Source organism: Spea bombifrons, chromosome 11 (assembly GCF_027358695.1).
Source record: "Spea bombifrons isolate aSpeBom1 chromosome 11, aSpeBom1.2.pri, whole genome shotgun sequence".
NCBI classification, from domain to species: domain Eukaryota; kingdom Metazoa; phylum Chordata; class Amphibia; order Anura; family Pelobatidae; genus Spea; species Spea bombifrons.
In genome coordinates, this window is record NC_071097.1 from 26,873,197 (window position 1) to 26,889,573 (window position 16,377).

General features: G+C 36.1%; 1 protein-coding gene across 1 annotated transcript; it reads right to left on the reverse strand.

Moving 5' to 3' along the window:
• Positions 1-2,626: 2,626 nt before the first annotated feature.
• On the reverse strand, positions 2,627-5,452 carry NPS (neuropeptide S). The gene is made up of 3 exons (XM_053451154.1): positions 5,418-5,452; positions 5,231-5,309; positions 2,627-2,988 (listed from the first exon to the last, which is right to left on the reverse strand). The coding sequence occupies exons 1-3, from the start codon at positions 5,441-5,443 to the stop codon at positions 2,809-2,811; spliced, it is 285 nt and encodes a 94-aa protein (XP_053307129.1). The 5' UTR covers positions 5,444-5,452; the 3' UTR covers positions 2,627-2,808.
• Positions 5,453-16,377: the final 10,925 nt, after the last annotated feature.

Genomic DNA, 16,377 nt, shown 5'->3' on the forward strand with positions numbered 1-16,377 from the left:
AAGCTGGTGATTTTAAAGTATAGGTTCTATGATTCTATGTGAACTTTTCAATAATACCCAATTGATGACAATGATCTCCAATAAAATGTCTTGTAATATGCGGGGGGGAGGGGGCACAAAAACATAAAATTCTCAACTCATAACTATTTGTACCTTTATTTTCAAAGTTTGTTATCACTGAACATAAAGCCATGTCCGGGCACAATATTCTCCCAACTTTTCCACCTCAATACTTCCTTACTTCATCCTCATTGCCTGACCCCAGCTTGTATATGGACTCTGATTCCCGATTACCGTCTTGTACCTGTGCAGTCTTGACTCATCTACCTTTACTGTCCCTGTTTCATTAGGACCTTGCCTATGGTTACACGCTTGCCTACAGTTACTGCATTGTAGGTCAACGACCTAGTCCACGTTCCACCAAGTAGGCCTACAGTATTCTAGTTTTCTTAATAACCTTACTATTGATTGCAAATCAACTCAGTAATATAGATGGGATCATGATATTCACAGGCTCCAAAGAGAATGAATAAAGAAGGAGTACAAATGGAGTTTTGCTTGAACCACAGTGATATAGAGCATTATAGGAATTGTTTGTTATTGAGTAATTTGAATGTGACCCCGAGAGGTGAATTATTCACTAGTATTGATATTCAGAGCTTATACTTGTCCATATCTAAGTATCTGGATACTTAAATTGGATATTTCAGTAAAAAGAGGCTAGCGGGATGTGTAGTAAAACACTTTAACGTGGTCCTGAATTGGTTCTCCCTTGCAAATGTAAGCAAAGTATGACTATAATATGACATATAATACATATAATAAAACAACACTGTAAAGAAAATAACGGGGACTTCAGAATTTTCAGTTTTTTTTTTAGTAGGGATGTGATTTCAACTCACTGATAATATTATGGTTTATGAAGCTTAAATCTCAGTTAAATCCCATTAAGTTATGCAGGGCCTACGTAGCCATTTCTGCAGGAGAAACCTGTCTGCATCGCCCCTTTGTAATGCCTACAATGTAAATTAATGTTATAATTAATAAACCCAGGAGCTGTTTGTCTATAAAGTAATTTAAAAAAATAAGATTATGCACAATAATTAATGTGTGTTAAAAATTCTTTGTGGTTGTATATATGGCTTTTGGCTTGGAAATCAATGTCTACCATACTGAAGACTACCTTTCAGGACTGTATTATTCAACAGAGAGGGGGCATTATTATTAAGCAGCTTCTTAGGGCCCTCTTTGGATGGGGGGGCATTAGAGGATCCTGGGTGTCAGCAGTTACATAAAATATAGCCATATGTAATAAATAAAGAAAAAATATTGTTCCTAAAATCAAAACTGCAAATATATACATTAAACTATGCCTCATCAAATTAACCCTTAATAGGGAGCTGAAACCAAGCAGGGGGGTGGAGACACCAACTTTTTTTTTATTGAAGATCATTTTGAGAACATGTACAAGTTCAATCTCAAATTACTGGGCAACAGCAATGACATAAAATGTAGTCATATTTAAGAAAAAAAAAAGTTAAAACAAATTACCAGTGACCCCAACGTTAAATAATCACGAATGAGCAGTTTCTGACAATTAATTCCAAGCTCTACAATATATCCTGGTGTAAGTCTACTTTAATATCTCACAAGGGTCCTTAAGGTAAATGATGCTGCAAGGAGTTTAATATCACACTAGATAGCCATAAAAGTTATTCTTTATCTGGATAAGTGACATGTCTTAACCTGGCTTTTTTTTCCCTATCTATGTACACCTCTACTAATCGGTAAATGTTATAGTGGTTTTGTTAAAATACTATTTCCCTTATAAATACACTTATATGGATAAGGATATAGAGTTAGAGGACATAACAGTTGGCTAAGCCTTTTTGATTGATTAGGAAATATGAGTTGAGTGGCTACATCCCACTACATCCTTGATATTGTAGCCCTTATAACCAAGAGCAAGGAATCAAGAAGCATGCTCTGATCTGTACAGTGGAAAACTTTTGACCTATAATAAACATAATCACAAATATTGTGAATATAAATAAAAAACAGACATTACTCATTGGGGCTGTTTATAAGTCCTTTGAATCTAGAAAACATAATATGCATAACGTATGTTTTGTGAGAGATTATGGACCCGCTACATAGTGTTTTTGAGAAGAAGTGACGCAGTCTTACCGTAAGAATCAATCATAGGTAATGTTATATTAAGGCAATAAGTGTAGGTGAAAGAAACACCAATTTGTTTGTAAATGTTAAGTAGAAACCATTGCTTGTCCAACCTATGACAATTAATTATTGTAGATACAAGAACGGAGGCTTTGCCAAAATGTGTGTAATTTCCCAAGATGCCCCTAAAAATGAATCAATACATCCCTAGAGCTTAAGTCCTCTCTAAATTGCTTCCAAGAAATTAGTCCAACCGCTGTGTAGAACCCTAACGTGCTCCAACCACTGCAAAATCTTTTGTTTATTTTTCATTATGGAAAAAATAATTGTGATTGTTGCACGTGAGTACATATTTGAGCCCACTGGTTTTATTTAAATGCAAATTTAATTATAGTTCAATAAACATGTAGAATTGACTTTCAGCTAATAAGTATATAAATATAAATAAACTTTCAAAGTAATGTTAACTATCAACCATTAATAATTCACTGTATCTGTATTTTGTATAGGATGTCTGTTTTCATTACACAAATAAAAATTAATTGTTTAATTATCATACAATAAAAACTATATTTTTTTCAAGTATATTCATAAGAAAACCTTATTTTCCAAGACTTTTATGTGAACACTTTATGATTTTGCTCTTCTGAAGGATTTTTTTTTAATTCCAGAGCCAACGCCATTTCGGAAGGACCTTTTCATGAAAGATTTCTCCAGGAAAGGCTTGAGAAATGCAAGCTCTTCACTGCGCTCAGCTTCCACTAAGCAGCTGTTTAGCAAGACGAGGCAGTAGTCTGCTTTTTCAGAAGACTGAAAAAGAAATGCATACGCAATAATCAATAGAGCTAAACCAGACTTTGTTGTACCAAATCGTAAAGTTGATGCATTTTGCTTCAACATAGATTAAACAAAAACAATTACTAACATCAAAATCTTGACTAATGTAAAAGCTTTTAGTCATTACATAACTTATATGATAAATAATAAACGCAATCTAAAAAGAAAAACAGATTTTTCATTTTGTTTTTTGGGTTCATTTGTTTTCGGACAACAAATCTCCTGCCCTTTCAGTTTGGATGAAATTCTTAGGGCTTTTTTTTTTTATTTGGAAATTTGCTGCCCAAAAAACTTCCACTCTATGCCCCCTGCTCTCTCTCCCCCAGTCCTGTCTGTGCCCCTGTACTATCCCTCTGCCTTGTACCTACAACTCCCTTCTCACTCGCCTTCTCCAGCTGTTGTCTGGTCTCCACTGATCTCTCTGTGCAACTGACAGAAGAGATTGGAGAGGAAGCTAGAGAAGGGAGGGGTCAGTGTGTGAAAAAAGGTCAGCTGCAGAGCAAAAACGACCGCAGACAAGGGTGGGGTAGCAAGAGAGGGGAAGGAACGCTGGATATTGGAAGGGGTCAGTATGTGAAAGAGTATGGAGCTGCAGAGGAAAAAAAATGACAGGAGAGAAAGGACGAAGATGCAGGGTGTAGTGTACAAAGTGTCTGCAATAGTAGCTGCCCTAAATCATACTGTAATCCTTGCTTGCATGTCTGTAAAGGTAAATTAATTCACAGCTTTCCTTACAGGCACTGAAATGGTTAATTGCAGCTTGCATATTAATACCAGATAAAAAAAACACCTGTAAGATGTATTATTTTAATAACATTTGTTCCTCTGCTCATAAAGTGTACAGTATGATTAACACCAATAACCAGTATTATGGAAAGATGTGCCTGTCTGGTGACAAAGTGTGGAATGTTTCCTTTTTTTTTGTAGAGAGACATAAAAAACAATTTCACAGCATATAAAACCCGTTTGACACATCTAGACTGCCTGTTTTATCAGCTGTAAAGGCTCAAACATTAATTTGATCTTGTCTTCTATTCAGGAGTCATATGCCTTACCCATGCATGTTTAAATTCAGCTTCTGCTGGGGGGCTGTCCCACCACCCTCTCATTAAAGCAGATCTTATATATATATATATATATATATATATATATATATATATATATATATATATATATATATTAAATAAAAGTAAAACTACCAGGGGTTCTGTGGGCCTCAATCTACTCCTTTGGGAGCAGCACAAAATTTCTTAAAAATAAAGAGTGGCTTGAAAAGAAAACTAATGTTGCATCACTCAGCTGCCCTAAAATATGATAAAATCCTTACTTGACCACAAGGACGAGACAAAGCCCCGTATGCAATGACGGTTACGGGGGAAATGCGTCGGGCTTAATTGTTTACATTTCATGCATGCTACGCTTAGGATCCCTGTTAGTTGTTTAACCTGTGTGGTTAAGTTTTTTAAGATTTTAGGGCTGTATGAAACCTCTTGCCCCCTGGCGTTGATTGTTTTCTGGTGAGTTTGCACTTGCTAATACTTAATAAACAGCACATTAACCACATTTTAATCTTAAATTTCAGAGGATTTGCCATTCGTTTTCTTTTGTTTAGTTGGGGAGTTTCGTTGAAGAAATGCACGGAATTGGCAAAATTTGTTAAAATTAAAGTATGTATGAATCCAAATGCACACGTTTTATATATATATATATATATATATATATATATATATATATATATATATACACACACATTATATATATATATATATATATATATACACCCATTATATATATATATATATATACACACACACACATATATATACATATATAAATATAAAACAAGAAAGCTTAATTAAATAATTGTACACTGATATTGTCTTAAAACAAGCAGAGACACACAGATAAGGACACAATCCTGATTCCTTAATCACTGTTAAAGGGCGCTTTCATCTACATATGTCTACTACCATATACATAGCATTAAGAAAAGTAGAAAATGCACAAGACAAAGAGTTTACATACAATTATTTCAGTCTCACTAAACCTCATCAGTACAGGATAGGAACAGCTCGGACCCATGCTGATACATTTGTGAATAGTGTGTTTAGTCACACACACATATATATATATATATATATAGTTACAGACATATACATTCATACTTTCATTATCTCCAAATATGAATAAAAAAGTGAAATAAAGGAAAACCTACCGCCAGTGATAGTACAGGGTAGCAACAAAGATACGTAGTTGAAATACAAAAGATCAATACAAAATGTAGTTTTGACAAACTGAAACAGAAAAATAAAATGATATCAGTAAGTGAACGATGGCACATAGTGTACATTAATAACTTAATTAACTCACACTGAGACTAAATGAGATAAATGTATAGTTACCTCGTTAGCTGAAGTCCGTCCATCATTTCAAATAAGAAAATAATAGACTTGCATTAATCGTTGGCTTTTTTCATAGTTTATTTTATACCTGACTTTTATGAGTCATTAAACTTTTGGTGACGTGTGTAATTGTGGGAATGGCCTTTCAAGAATGTTAAAAGGGGAAAACGCGCTAAAATGCATGACTTTTTTTGTCCCGAAGAAAAAAACGAATGACTGCTGTAAAGTGTGACCTTTGTGAAAGACGTGTTAGGTCTGTATAGAAATATCAGTATTACATGAGGCCCAATGTATGTCAATATGGTTTGCGGAATAGGTCTTCCATTTAAACCGACTCTTTACTGTGAATGTGCTGAATATGTCACTTTGTAAATGTTAACTGACTGTCTTCATCAGTCCCTTTGCCCTGTGATTAATATGGATAACCACAGTATTTTATTGACGGCGAAGATCTGTTTTCTTGCAATGGCTATTTGAAAATGAGGGCTAAATATTGTTCTATAACATTAATCCCCCCCAAAAAATAAGAGGCAATAACTTATTAATGTTCCATCCTGTTGCACACATAATGCTGTACTGTGCGTGCGCAGTGCATTGCTGTCCTATAAATCAGGACGTTGATGGGGACGGCCAGCAATCAGGAGACAAATTCTGCTGTGCCGACCAAACCGAGCCGGTTGGCACCTATGTATTTATAAAGGCAGTTCCCAGGATCAATGATTTCTCAGCAATAAATACATAAATGGCAGTAAAATTATGTGTTTTTTATTATATTACAGTGATGCAAATGTCAAATTTGTCATCTGTTCTCCAAATAAAGTCCTAACCCGCTGACTTTACATTGCAGTTTTGCTTATACCTATTTACTTCAAACAATGAAAACAATGTCCTTTATATTAAGAGGCTATAAAATGTGCTTTAAAGTTTGTAAAAAACGTTATCTGTCATTTATCCTACAATTTCTTTTGTGCGTATCTTGATAATGTTTCTAAGTTTAAATATGCATAAGGTTTGCACTTATCTATCTTGCAGGGGGAAGGAGTTTGAGGTAGGACTGGTATCAGGAAGTAAAGGTCTTATGATATCCTGGGTCATACTGGTGACAGCAGTTATGAACAGGAGAGGCAGAGTTCTTTCTCATATACAGTATAAGCAACCCTCCGAAAACACATAAGGTCTGTATATTTGTTCGATACATTGTGTGTTAATAACAATAATGCTACAGATATAATTTGTATTATGTTTAGCTCTAGGTGAATTTCTGGAGTTAAAACCCATAACGTATAATAATATTATTTGGCAATCATTAGGACGGGGTCCTCTACAGTAAGATCTTCTTCTCCGCTGGTTCAGATACCTGGTGCACATGCTCGCTCAAGGTGGCAAAAGTTAAAGGACTGCTGCATGTTGGAATCAGCATGATGATCTAAGGAGCCGAGACACCATAAAAGAGTTCACTGTGGAGAGGGACACTGAATATCAAGAATCTGAAACTCTGTCTCAGTCGGAAACAGAAGGTAAAAGGGAAAAGAATATAAAGGGAGCAGTTAACCGTAAAGATAAAAATATATCTGAACTTCAGTGTCACGTCCAAGACAGGGTAGAGCTCGATCGACGGTGAGAACGTCCACCTATTACTACGGAACAAAATGCTTGCTTACCAGAAAGAAGAATGCTGCAAGAGAGAAAAAAAAGTTGACTACTTTGAACAATGGGAAATAGAAGACGTAACTTAAAATTAAACATATCTGATAAGCAGCTCACCGAAAACGCTGAAATGAACTGTGTTATGAAAATCTTTAGTGAAATAAGGGAACCTGTCACACCTGTCTATGATTTAAGACGTAAAATTGATGCATGTGAAGCCGTGACCAATGACATTGTCAAAATTGTGTTGGAACGATTAATCATGGTAGATGGTGAGTTTGATGCAGAGAGGGAAAGGAGCTGTCTATGTGAACTCATAGCTATGTTTGCTCCATATAGAGTTCTAGGGCTTCACAAACAGGTGTCAGCAGCTTTTCTAGATCCTCTTGTGCAGCAAGCAAATGAGCAGATGCTGTGGCGGAGGTAGCTGCGAAAGAGGCTGAATACAACATGATGCATATGGAAAAAACAACAAAAGGAGAAAATAAGAACTCTAGAAGAGCAACTCAAAAAAGAGCTAGAAATTCAAAAGTTTGAATTAGAAAGAGTGCAGTTAGAAAAGTTGCATGTGCCAGAGTAAAATCCTGATCATGAAGAAATAAAGAAAAAGGCGAAAGGTCAGTCAAACTTGATACGGAATGAACATGAAAGTCACAGAAACGAAATCTCTCTTACAACACGTCCCCAATACAATGTTGTTGAGTCAACAACTCTTAGTAAAGTGTCTCATCTTGCTCAAGCAGTTCAGGACAGCATAGCCATCAACAGGTTACCCACACCTGAGCCCCCAGTGTTTAATGGAGATCCAATCCAGTTCGGGAATCCTGGGAAGCCTCATTTATGTCACTTATAGATAGGAAGGGCATCTCCGCAGCTGACAAACTTTATTATTTCAAAAGGTAAGCAAGTGGCTCAGCACACAGATGTCTTGAAGGCACCTTTTATCAAAACCTACAAAGATGCTGAAGGTCTGAGAAAATTTTCAGACGTCTGAAGTGCCTGCCTACATGCCATACCTCATGTTTAAGTCCTGAAGTCCTGGAAATATTAAACAACTGTGAAGAGAACCAAAAACTGGTACAGAAACTTCTTGACTGGAAGTTTGCATATTTACCATATATGATAACATGGGTGCAACCTGGTTGGGTCTTCACGACTTCTACCGGGTGAATTACCTTTAAACAGCCTTTATTTTGCGCAAACATTCTTACAGCATTGAGCTGCACGTTACGTTACCTAAGAAGTTTTACAGCTGTCGTATTTTTGGTATCTCTGAAATAAGCCATAACTAAAGTTTAATCTGTCTTACAACTTTACTTCACAGCAACATCAGCTGCACTATAAGATGACAAGGGAGAAGGGAATTTCTATTAGAAAATAGCACTTCTGGAAAATAGACCCTACCATGAATCCATTTCAAATGAGAAGAAATGTATTAGACTATGTCATTCTTAATAGAAAACTTCAATAATATTGGTTCAATAACTTAGGCAGAATGTTCGAAGTGTGACAAATCTTCAAAAATGACATTTCATTTGGCCTAAAAATACATTGCTTTTGCAAATTGATTTATTACGGCTAACATCTTTAAGGTTTAGATGCAACGGCAGCTGCCATCTTTACACTGCAGGTATCCAGGCATGCAAAGGAAATCATTGACATATTATTGTTTCTGAAAAGAGCCAAAGGGACAGCTCTGAGCTCATGTAATGCAGCATGGTACTATTTTTCATGGGCAAGAAATAAAAGATCAGGCTGATCCTTTAATGGTATGGGGCAAATTTGGTGAAAGGCCACTGCCTGATGTGACCCAACTCACCAGGAGAAGAGGCTGAGGAAGATCCTTCCCTACCATCCGGTGTGTCTAGAGAAGTCAACTCAGCTTCAACTCCTACTACCAGAGCTAGGTCACTCACCTCTAGAGTGAAGAGATACTTTTGAAGCTATCTCCAATGGGATGTTTCTGCTGTAAATTAGCATTGTGGCCTTAGAACCTCTCTTGCTGTGTGTGTTTGTGTGTGTGTGTGTGTATATATACACTAAATGAAACATATCTATCCAGTAAGAATAAAAGTGACATCTTACAAAAAATAAAGAAATATAGAGATGTTAGAGCAAGAGGTCATAATCTAAAGCTAGTGGGTCAGAGGATGAGGTGTAATTTAAAGAAGTTTTATTTGACTGAGAGGTTGGAAGATAAATGGAACAGCCTTTCACCAGAGGTGATAGAGGCTCATACTGTAGGACTATCTCAAATCTAAGACAAGATCAAGGACTGATTAAGGTCTAAGTCTCTACATCCTACGTTTCTTTGTCTAAATATGCTTTTGGAAAGGCCATAAAGGATGTCCACAGTTGGAGAGGGATGATGCTACTGTGTTTATTTTGAGATACATCTCACCTAATCCTAAGGAAACATAATCAATGACTTGTAAACATTCTACACCACATTCCCAGATGATACATTCACACAATGTTATCATTTCTCGCTGTCTGTAAATATTTCCTCCGTGCAAAATTTTCATCCATCAGCAGTGATAACATTTTGATAGATAGAAGTTGTTTCCGTAGAAAACCTCATACAATATGAGAAATCATTTGGTGTTCACAGTCAGAGATTACCTAAAGGTCTAAGGGAATATTTTTTTGTATAATTCAACTTTAAACAATTATTCCAAATTGTATGTTTCCTTTCAAAGTTTGTATTTTTTTTCAGAAACTTTTTCCGTAAAATACAATATGGATTTTAGATTGTGAGATGTATTGTTGCGCAATTTTCTATAACAAAGGCTAATGGAATGGAAAATGGTACTATTGCACCCAAACAGCTCAAAATTGGATATCTGTAAACATGTTTTGGAACCAAAACATCTTAAATTATTATTATTTTTGTTTAGGTTTTAGAAATAGAAGTAACAGCAACTCATTTGCAGGTATGCGTGATTGTTCTAGAAATTCTATTGCCCTTTCACTTTAATTTGCAATGCTCCTGTTAAAAGAGTAAAATGAAGCACTTACTGAGATTAAAGCAAAAGTACTTTTGTAGACTGTGGGGAACTAAGACGCCAAGAAGAAAATAATAGGTTTTTAGGAAAGAACTTCTTGTTTTGGTCCAAGTTCACACTAAGATCAAGCTACTAAAACACAGTAATAGCTTTTCCCACTTCGCTATTGCTAAGTTGATTTAAACTCATCAGACTCTGAAAACTTATTTATAAGCAGTAATGCCAGGAAATCACAGACTGAAAGCTACGTTTAATATTAGCAGTATGGGAAGGGATGTAGGTGACGTCTGCATTAAAACAGAAATAGAAATATTGCTTGCAGTTTTTTAAAATGCAGTATTTGGAAAACATTGGCTGCATTCCAACACCCCCGTCCGGCCCAGACCAGCAATTTGCTAATTTGTGATGACACTTTCTGGCCTTTCTCTGCAGGACAAAAAAGGTGAGGTTATTAGAACCGAGCAATGATCGGGGAGAAACGTTGCACCATCTTGCTCATTTGCGGTCACCTATAGATGGAAAATGAATTGTTTGGTACTCAAACTAACTAAAAAACATGAGGTTGCACACTTTTCATTGTAAACTCTAGAGCTTGCAATTTATTTTAGATCTTCATAGTATCATGGAAGAAGAGGAGGATTTCCTTTCCTTTGTAGACACAAAGACCAATAAACGTAGGAGAAATGGCAAGGTTTGACCCTCTAAAGTGCATAATGAAGTCAGTGGTTTGAAAGCACAACTCAATTGCTAAATCCTGCTTTAGTAACGATATTGAACAAATTATCATTTCACTTTTATAGCATGTTCTGTTTAACCCCTTAAACTCCACAACCTATCTAAAAATTTAAATGACAGGTTAGTTTTTTTTCTATTCAAAATAAGTCAGACATTAAAAACGAGAAAGTCCAAGTGCAGGTAATTGGGTTTTACAGAAAATACACAGCATTATTAATAAATCCTGGGGAGTGATATCTGTTTAATGAACACATCAAAGTGTAGTAGAGTTTGCAGGAGCCAACATTTTAATCCCCAGAGAATTGCTGCTGGAGTTTAAAGATCAGACCAATAGATTGGACTGTAAACAAATTACAGAAGTCAATAGGAGGATAGATTAAATCTGGTGTGTACATAGCAATGGAATTTCACAGAAGGTATAAGTAGCATGTGTCATGAAAATAGATCAACTAAAACAACAACAACAAAATTTAAATAAATAAAATAATGATAACACTTCCAAAATAACTCATTTAATAGATTCTGGTTTCTATTAGTATTTCACATAGTGGTTTAGGATTGCTAGGTGCTATTATGTTTGTAAATATATGAGTTTCTGTTAGTTCTAGAAGGAGGAAGAAAACAATCCCGTCTTTTCTTTAAGTAGCCAAAGACTTAGCACCGCACAATGAGGTGCTCACTGATTTAACACTTGGCAATTTTTCACTACTCATGCATATCTGCCTGTGTTTCTTTAAAGATCTCTCGCCGGTTGCTCTCACCTGGCCATGATTCCCATTGGAATCCCTGAAAATCCTTCTAAATTTGGATCGAAAAGGACTTTCTGTTGGATTCTAAAGTGGTTACTGTTTGCTACCATTTTCGCCGTTCCCACTTGTGTATCCAGGAATTCACTTGTGCTGTTCCTGTTAATCTGTATCCTCAACAAACCATTTGTCCTCCCTACCTTGGAGATCTCCAGGTCACTTACTTCTCAAAATCACCCTCCCTACAATCAAACCATTGCACTTAAGCAGTACCTGTCTTATTCTTCTTAACTTCCTCATAGATTGTAAGCTCAGAAGAGCAAGGTCCTTTTCTCCTTCTGTACCAGTATCTTTTAACATTTCTTAATGTTATTGTCAATTCTGTATATCGTCAATTTTAATGTTTTTGTTAAATATCTTCACCATTCACTATTGTATTGGCTCTATGGAATCTGCTGCTACTATAAAAATAACTGTAATAAATTGTGAAGGTACCCCAAATACCCCAAGTTTAGTCCTAATATTGAATGTCCTGCTTGTTCATACTTTAGTATTTTTTTTCAATATTCTTTCGAATACTGAAAACATAATTAGATATTTATTTATACATCATTTTATGCCTTTATGAACTTGTTTTATTCCCATCATCTCCAACCATTACACTTTTTATTTTGTATTTGATTACATTGTTATTTGCATATTCCTGATACTAAATCAATGTGTGCTCCTTCCTTTTCAAACATAGCAATCATGTGCATTTATTTATGTTGGAAGGAACATTGATGACCTTAACAATAAATATAGATTAAACAAATTATTTAATGACACAAATGAAACTTACGGTTCAGGTTAGAATGATCAACGTTTTTTTTATATATATTAACGTCTAAGGGCACATTGTAATCAGTTTGCACCAACGCCATTCTTCAGTAATTGATCGGCATCTACTGGGTGTCAGAAAGGTTCTCTTGAAAAAGCAGCAAATGCAAAACTCATTCCAAACATATTGTTTAATGGTTGGAATACATCAGATTTCCAAACTAACTTTTAAAGGATAGAGTTATTTATGCCGTCAGATTAAATGAAATTGCTTTAACCTTAAGAAACTCCAACTTTAATAGCGATATCAAAGTGAAATGTAATGCGATAATTAGTTATTGGTATTGCTCAGTATTTGCTGTGTATATAATATGATGGGTTCAACTGCCTCCATATACTTCATGACTCATTGGAAGATATGGGCTTTTTTTTGCTAGAACATTGCCTACAATGACATTGTGTGGGAAGGACTTCTTTAATAAAGTATTCAGTCTTTCAATGAGTTGTTTAATTTGAATTAAGCAAGAACATTATGTGTTGGTGGGACTTGAACCAAGATCATAAACCTTTGGAAACAGTTCTAGACACTTTACAGATTGATTGCTTCCTCAATGAGTCGCTCAAACCTGTCCCCATCATCTTCCAGTCTAACATCAGAAACTGGATAGTTTATATAGCACATTTATAAACAGTTTTTGTACACACAACTCAATAAGATCATCAGAGTTGGTGGTCAAAGTGGACAGAGCTTCTGCCGTCTCTCTCTCTCTGTGTGCCTTTGTGTTTTGTTCACAATATGTGGAAATATGGAGTCTCAGGTATGTCTTACTTACTTCATAAGGAAGCTAACCCAGCAAATAAGATATTACCTCCCATGATCCTAGAATTTCTGTTGCATATCAGTTCATGGTTCCCCAAAAGATTATTTCTTTGAAAATGTAAGAAACTTTAATTACAGTTATTTTAGACTTCTATATTCAGATTATTATTGCAGAAATTGAAATGTATATTACAAATATAATAAAAAGATTATTTCTTAGTATTATCAATCCCTTAGGAACATGGGATCTATTCTACCGTATGAAGAAAAGCAATGTTTACGTACATAGTAATAACTTATTATGTAAAAATGTAGCACGTTAAATCTGCCGCTAACACTTCATAAGCTTCCTTGCGGATATAGGTTTATATTGAAAGGGTTTTTTCTCCTACTCCTGATGCAGCCTTTTTTCTCGAACCTGTTGGGAAATCTTGCTCTCGTTGATCAAAGCTAGATTCATCTTTTCAGGTCTGTTTGAATGTTTTTCCAGTTTTTCTTCAGGGACACAATATGTTAGGTACTATTCACTTATTTTTCTAAATACCCCAAATATTAGTTTTCTGCATATGTATTAAAGAATTGCTCTTAAAAATTCTTAAACAATTTGTATTTAGCAAAATGCATTGAGGTCCATGAAAAATGGCATGAGACATTGGTGAGTGGGGTAGATGCAGAATATGTCCGAAAGTAAGTATAGAGGTACAGGGCTGGACCAGGGACTTTAAGGACAGTAGCCCCCCTATGACATAAGTGCAGTTGGTGTTTCGATATACGTAGACACTACTTTTTTATGTTCACGTAGTGTGCAGCCGGACATATGAAGCTGCTGGCTGCACATTACAGCACCTGGGTGAGCACCGTGGCGCTGTCAGCCACTGGTTCACCAGGCACTTGCCCGACGTACCAAAAGACCAGTCCAGACCATCTCTTTGCAGTCATAGAAGAAAAAAAAAAATAAAAATAGAAAAAAAATATTCTAGCACTCAAGGAGAAAATGTTATTGCTTTTTTACTTATTTTTAAAGATATTGCAACACAGACTCATCGTGGAATTAAAATAAACATTTCAATTAATTGAATTAAATGTTACTTTAGGGTCCAGGCTTAATCCGGACACGAGAACCAGATGAGATATGGTTGTTGCTCAAAGAACAATTTTTAAGAAATCCCGCTTTCCACAATGCTTTAAGAACCTCACCAAACCTCTTTTACTGCACATTGCAAAAGTATAACTATCAGAAATTCCTTCTGTGTAATCATGAATGGCAACCGAAAACTAGTTAATCCTAGGGCATCGCAGAAAAAGTAATTGATGTCTTTTTAACCTCGGACTGTCAAAAGGAATTGATAATAACAGAATCTGACAAGGCTTTAGTTAAAGGAGAAATTGTAAAATTGATCCATTTCAGTAAATCATTATAAATATAATTACCTATTTCAGAGGTTTTGTTTTTTCTAATGCTTCTCAATAAGCTTAAATTTATCCAAAGAAGTTGATGGAGCATCTGACATCGAGAAGTAAACAAGGTTACTTCAATGAGAAAGTACTCCGCTACTTACAGAGTTGAGGGGGCATATATATATATATATATATATATATGTACTAAAATTATGCACAAAAAAGACAAAAGAGTGAATACAATTCGAGATGAATGGATATAATTAGAGGCATTTGTAATATGATCACGTTATTTGTTGCAGTCTCAAGGCTATAGAGTGCACAATAAAATCTGCAATGAAGCCGTGCGCACAAAGAAGGAGCAGTGAAACAGGGGTAACAGGAGCACTCCTGGATAGAGAGGTATGGAATGCCTGGATTCATTGTACTGATGAAGTTCCTGCACCGTCAGCAGCTGTGTAAGTAAGCAGAAGTTCAATAGGGAATTTGAGACCAATGGAAGAGGGTCAAAATTAGCTCAGAGTTATAGTGTTTAGGTTAAGGATAGTAGTTTACTGGTTAAATGATCCTAATTAAATTAACTAATTAATGAAATTAAAACTTTAGAGAGTCTTAGACGCTGTGAGAAATGGCAGGCTGAGGCTCATCAAGCCTTGTAGAGAAAAATCTAATTCTGTGAAATGCTCAGATGCAGCCCAGCGGTGTCACATAAAGCAGTCACAGTGAAATGAACAGATCCCCTGCCTGCTCTGCTCTTATATAGGCTCTCTTCATTATTAGTCTGCTTTTTCTTTCTTTGAAAGATGCAACAAAGCCATTGGACAAGCCCTCAGCATGATGTGTCAGGATTGAGCCAACTGGACAAACGAAAATTGGCTCACTCAATGTCCCTCCTTTTAGTGCAGGCAAAATGTCGAGATTCTACTCTCTTCTCAGTGTAGTTAAAATGATGGCTACAGGGACGGAACAAATGAACAAAGATTTTGCTTGTTTCTCATTATATCCTCTCTTTCTCACTGTCTCTCTCATTTCTCTTTAGCTCTTGCCTTTCTTACTAGCATCTACCACTGCTTTCTCCCCCAATGTCTTCCCTTTCTCCCTATGCCCTTCTTATTCTCATCTCTTGCACCCCCCTTCTCCCCACTTTTTAACCTTTCTCCCTCAACTTTCTTCTTCTCTAAGTCCTGTGCAACAGGCTGTGGTAGGAGCATGAGGTCTATTCCTTCAGAACTCTCTCGCTGAGTGCCGGCATATGACAGGAACACATACAGGAATGCACTGGGGTCACGTTACATTGCGTTACATCACATGACCTCTGCAATGAAACTGCTGCTCATAGTGTATGTGTTGGTGTACGTTGTTGGATAGTGTTCGCATGTATGTGTGTGTATTGTGTTGTGCGTGTTACTGTATTGCATTTGCATGAGTTTTTATATATCCGCATGTAATGTTAGCGTGTCTTTATTGGTGTGTATGGCTAGCATGTCTGTGGATGAGTGTATGGTGTTACCATGGTTAAGTTACTGTAATGTGTTAATGTTGTGAGCATATGATTTTAGTGTGTGTCTGTTATGGTATGGTGTTAACATGAGCATATGTGTGTTTGTATTTAGTGCTAGCATGTGTGTGTTATCGTGAGTTTTTGAGTCAGTCTATGGTGGTCAGGGGTGAACCCAGGGTTAGCGGTGCCTGGAAGGGGGAGAGGAGGAGCGGGAGAAAGACTGTGTGTGTAAGTGTACAGTGGTACAGTGGGTGTTAAAGGAGTTCACCTGTTACTATGTATGCGGGTT

What these genes read in the sequence shown, in the direction of transcription:
- NPS (XM_053451154.1), bottom strand. Translation starts at nt 5,443, where the DNA reads ATGATGGACGGACTTCAGCTAACGAG. An exon ending in GACGGACTTCAGCTAACGAG is followed by an intron (nt 5,310 to 5,417) that starts GTAACTATACAT and finishes TTTCTGTTTCAG; the next exon opens with TTTGTCAAAACTACATTTTG. An exon ending in ACCCTGTACTATCACTGGCG is followed by an intron (nt 2,989 to 5,230) that starts GTAGGTTTTCCT and finishes TTTCTTTTTCAG; the next exon opens with TCTTCTGAAAAAGCAGACTA.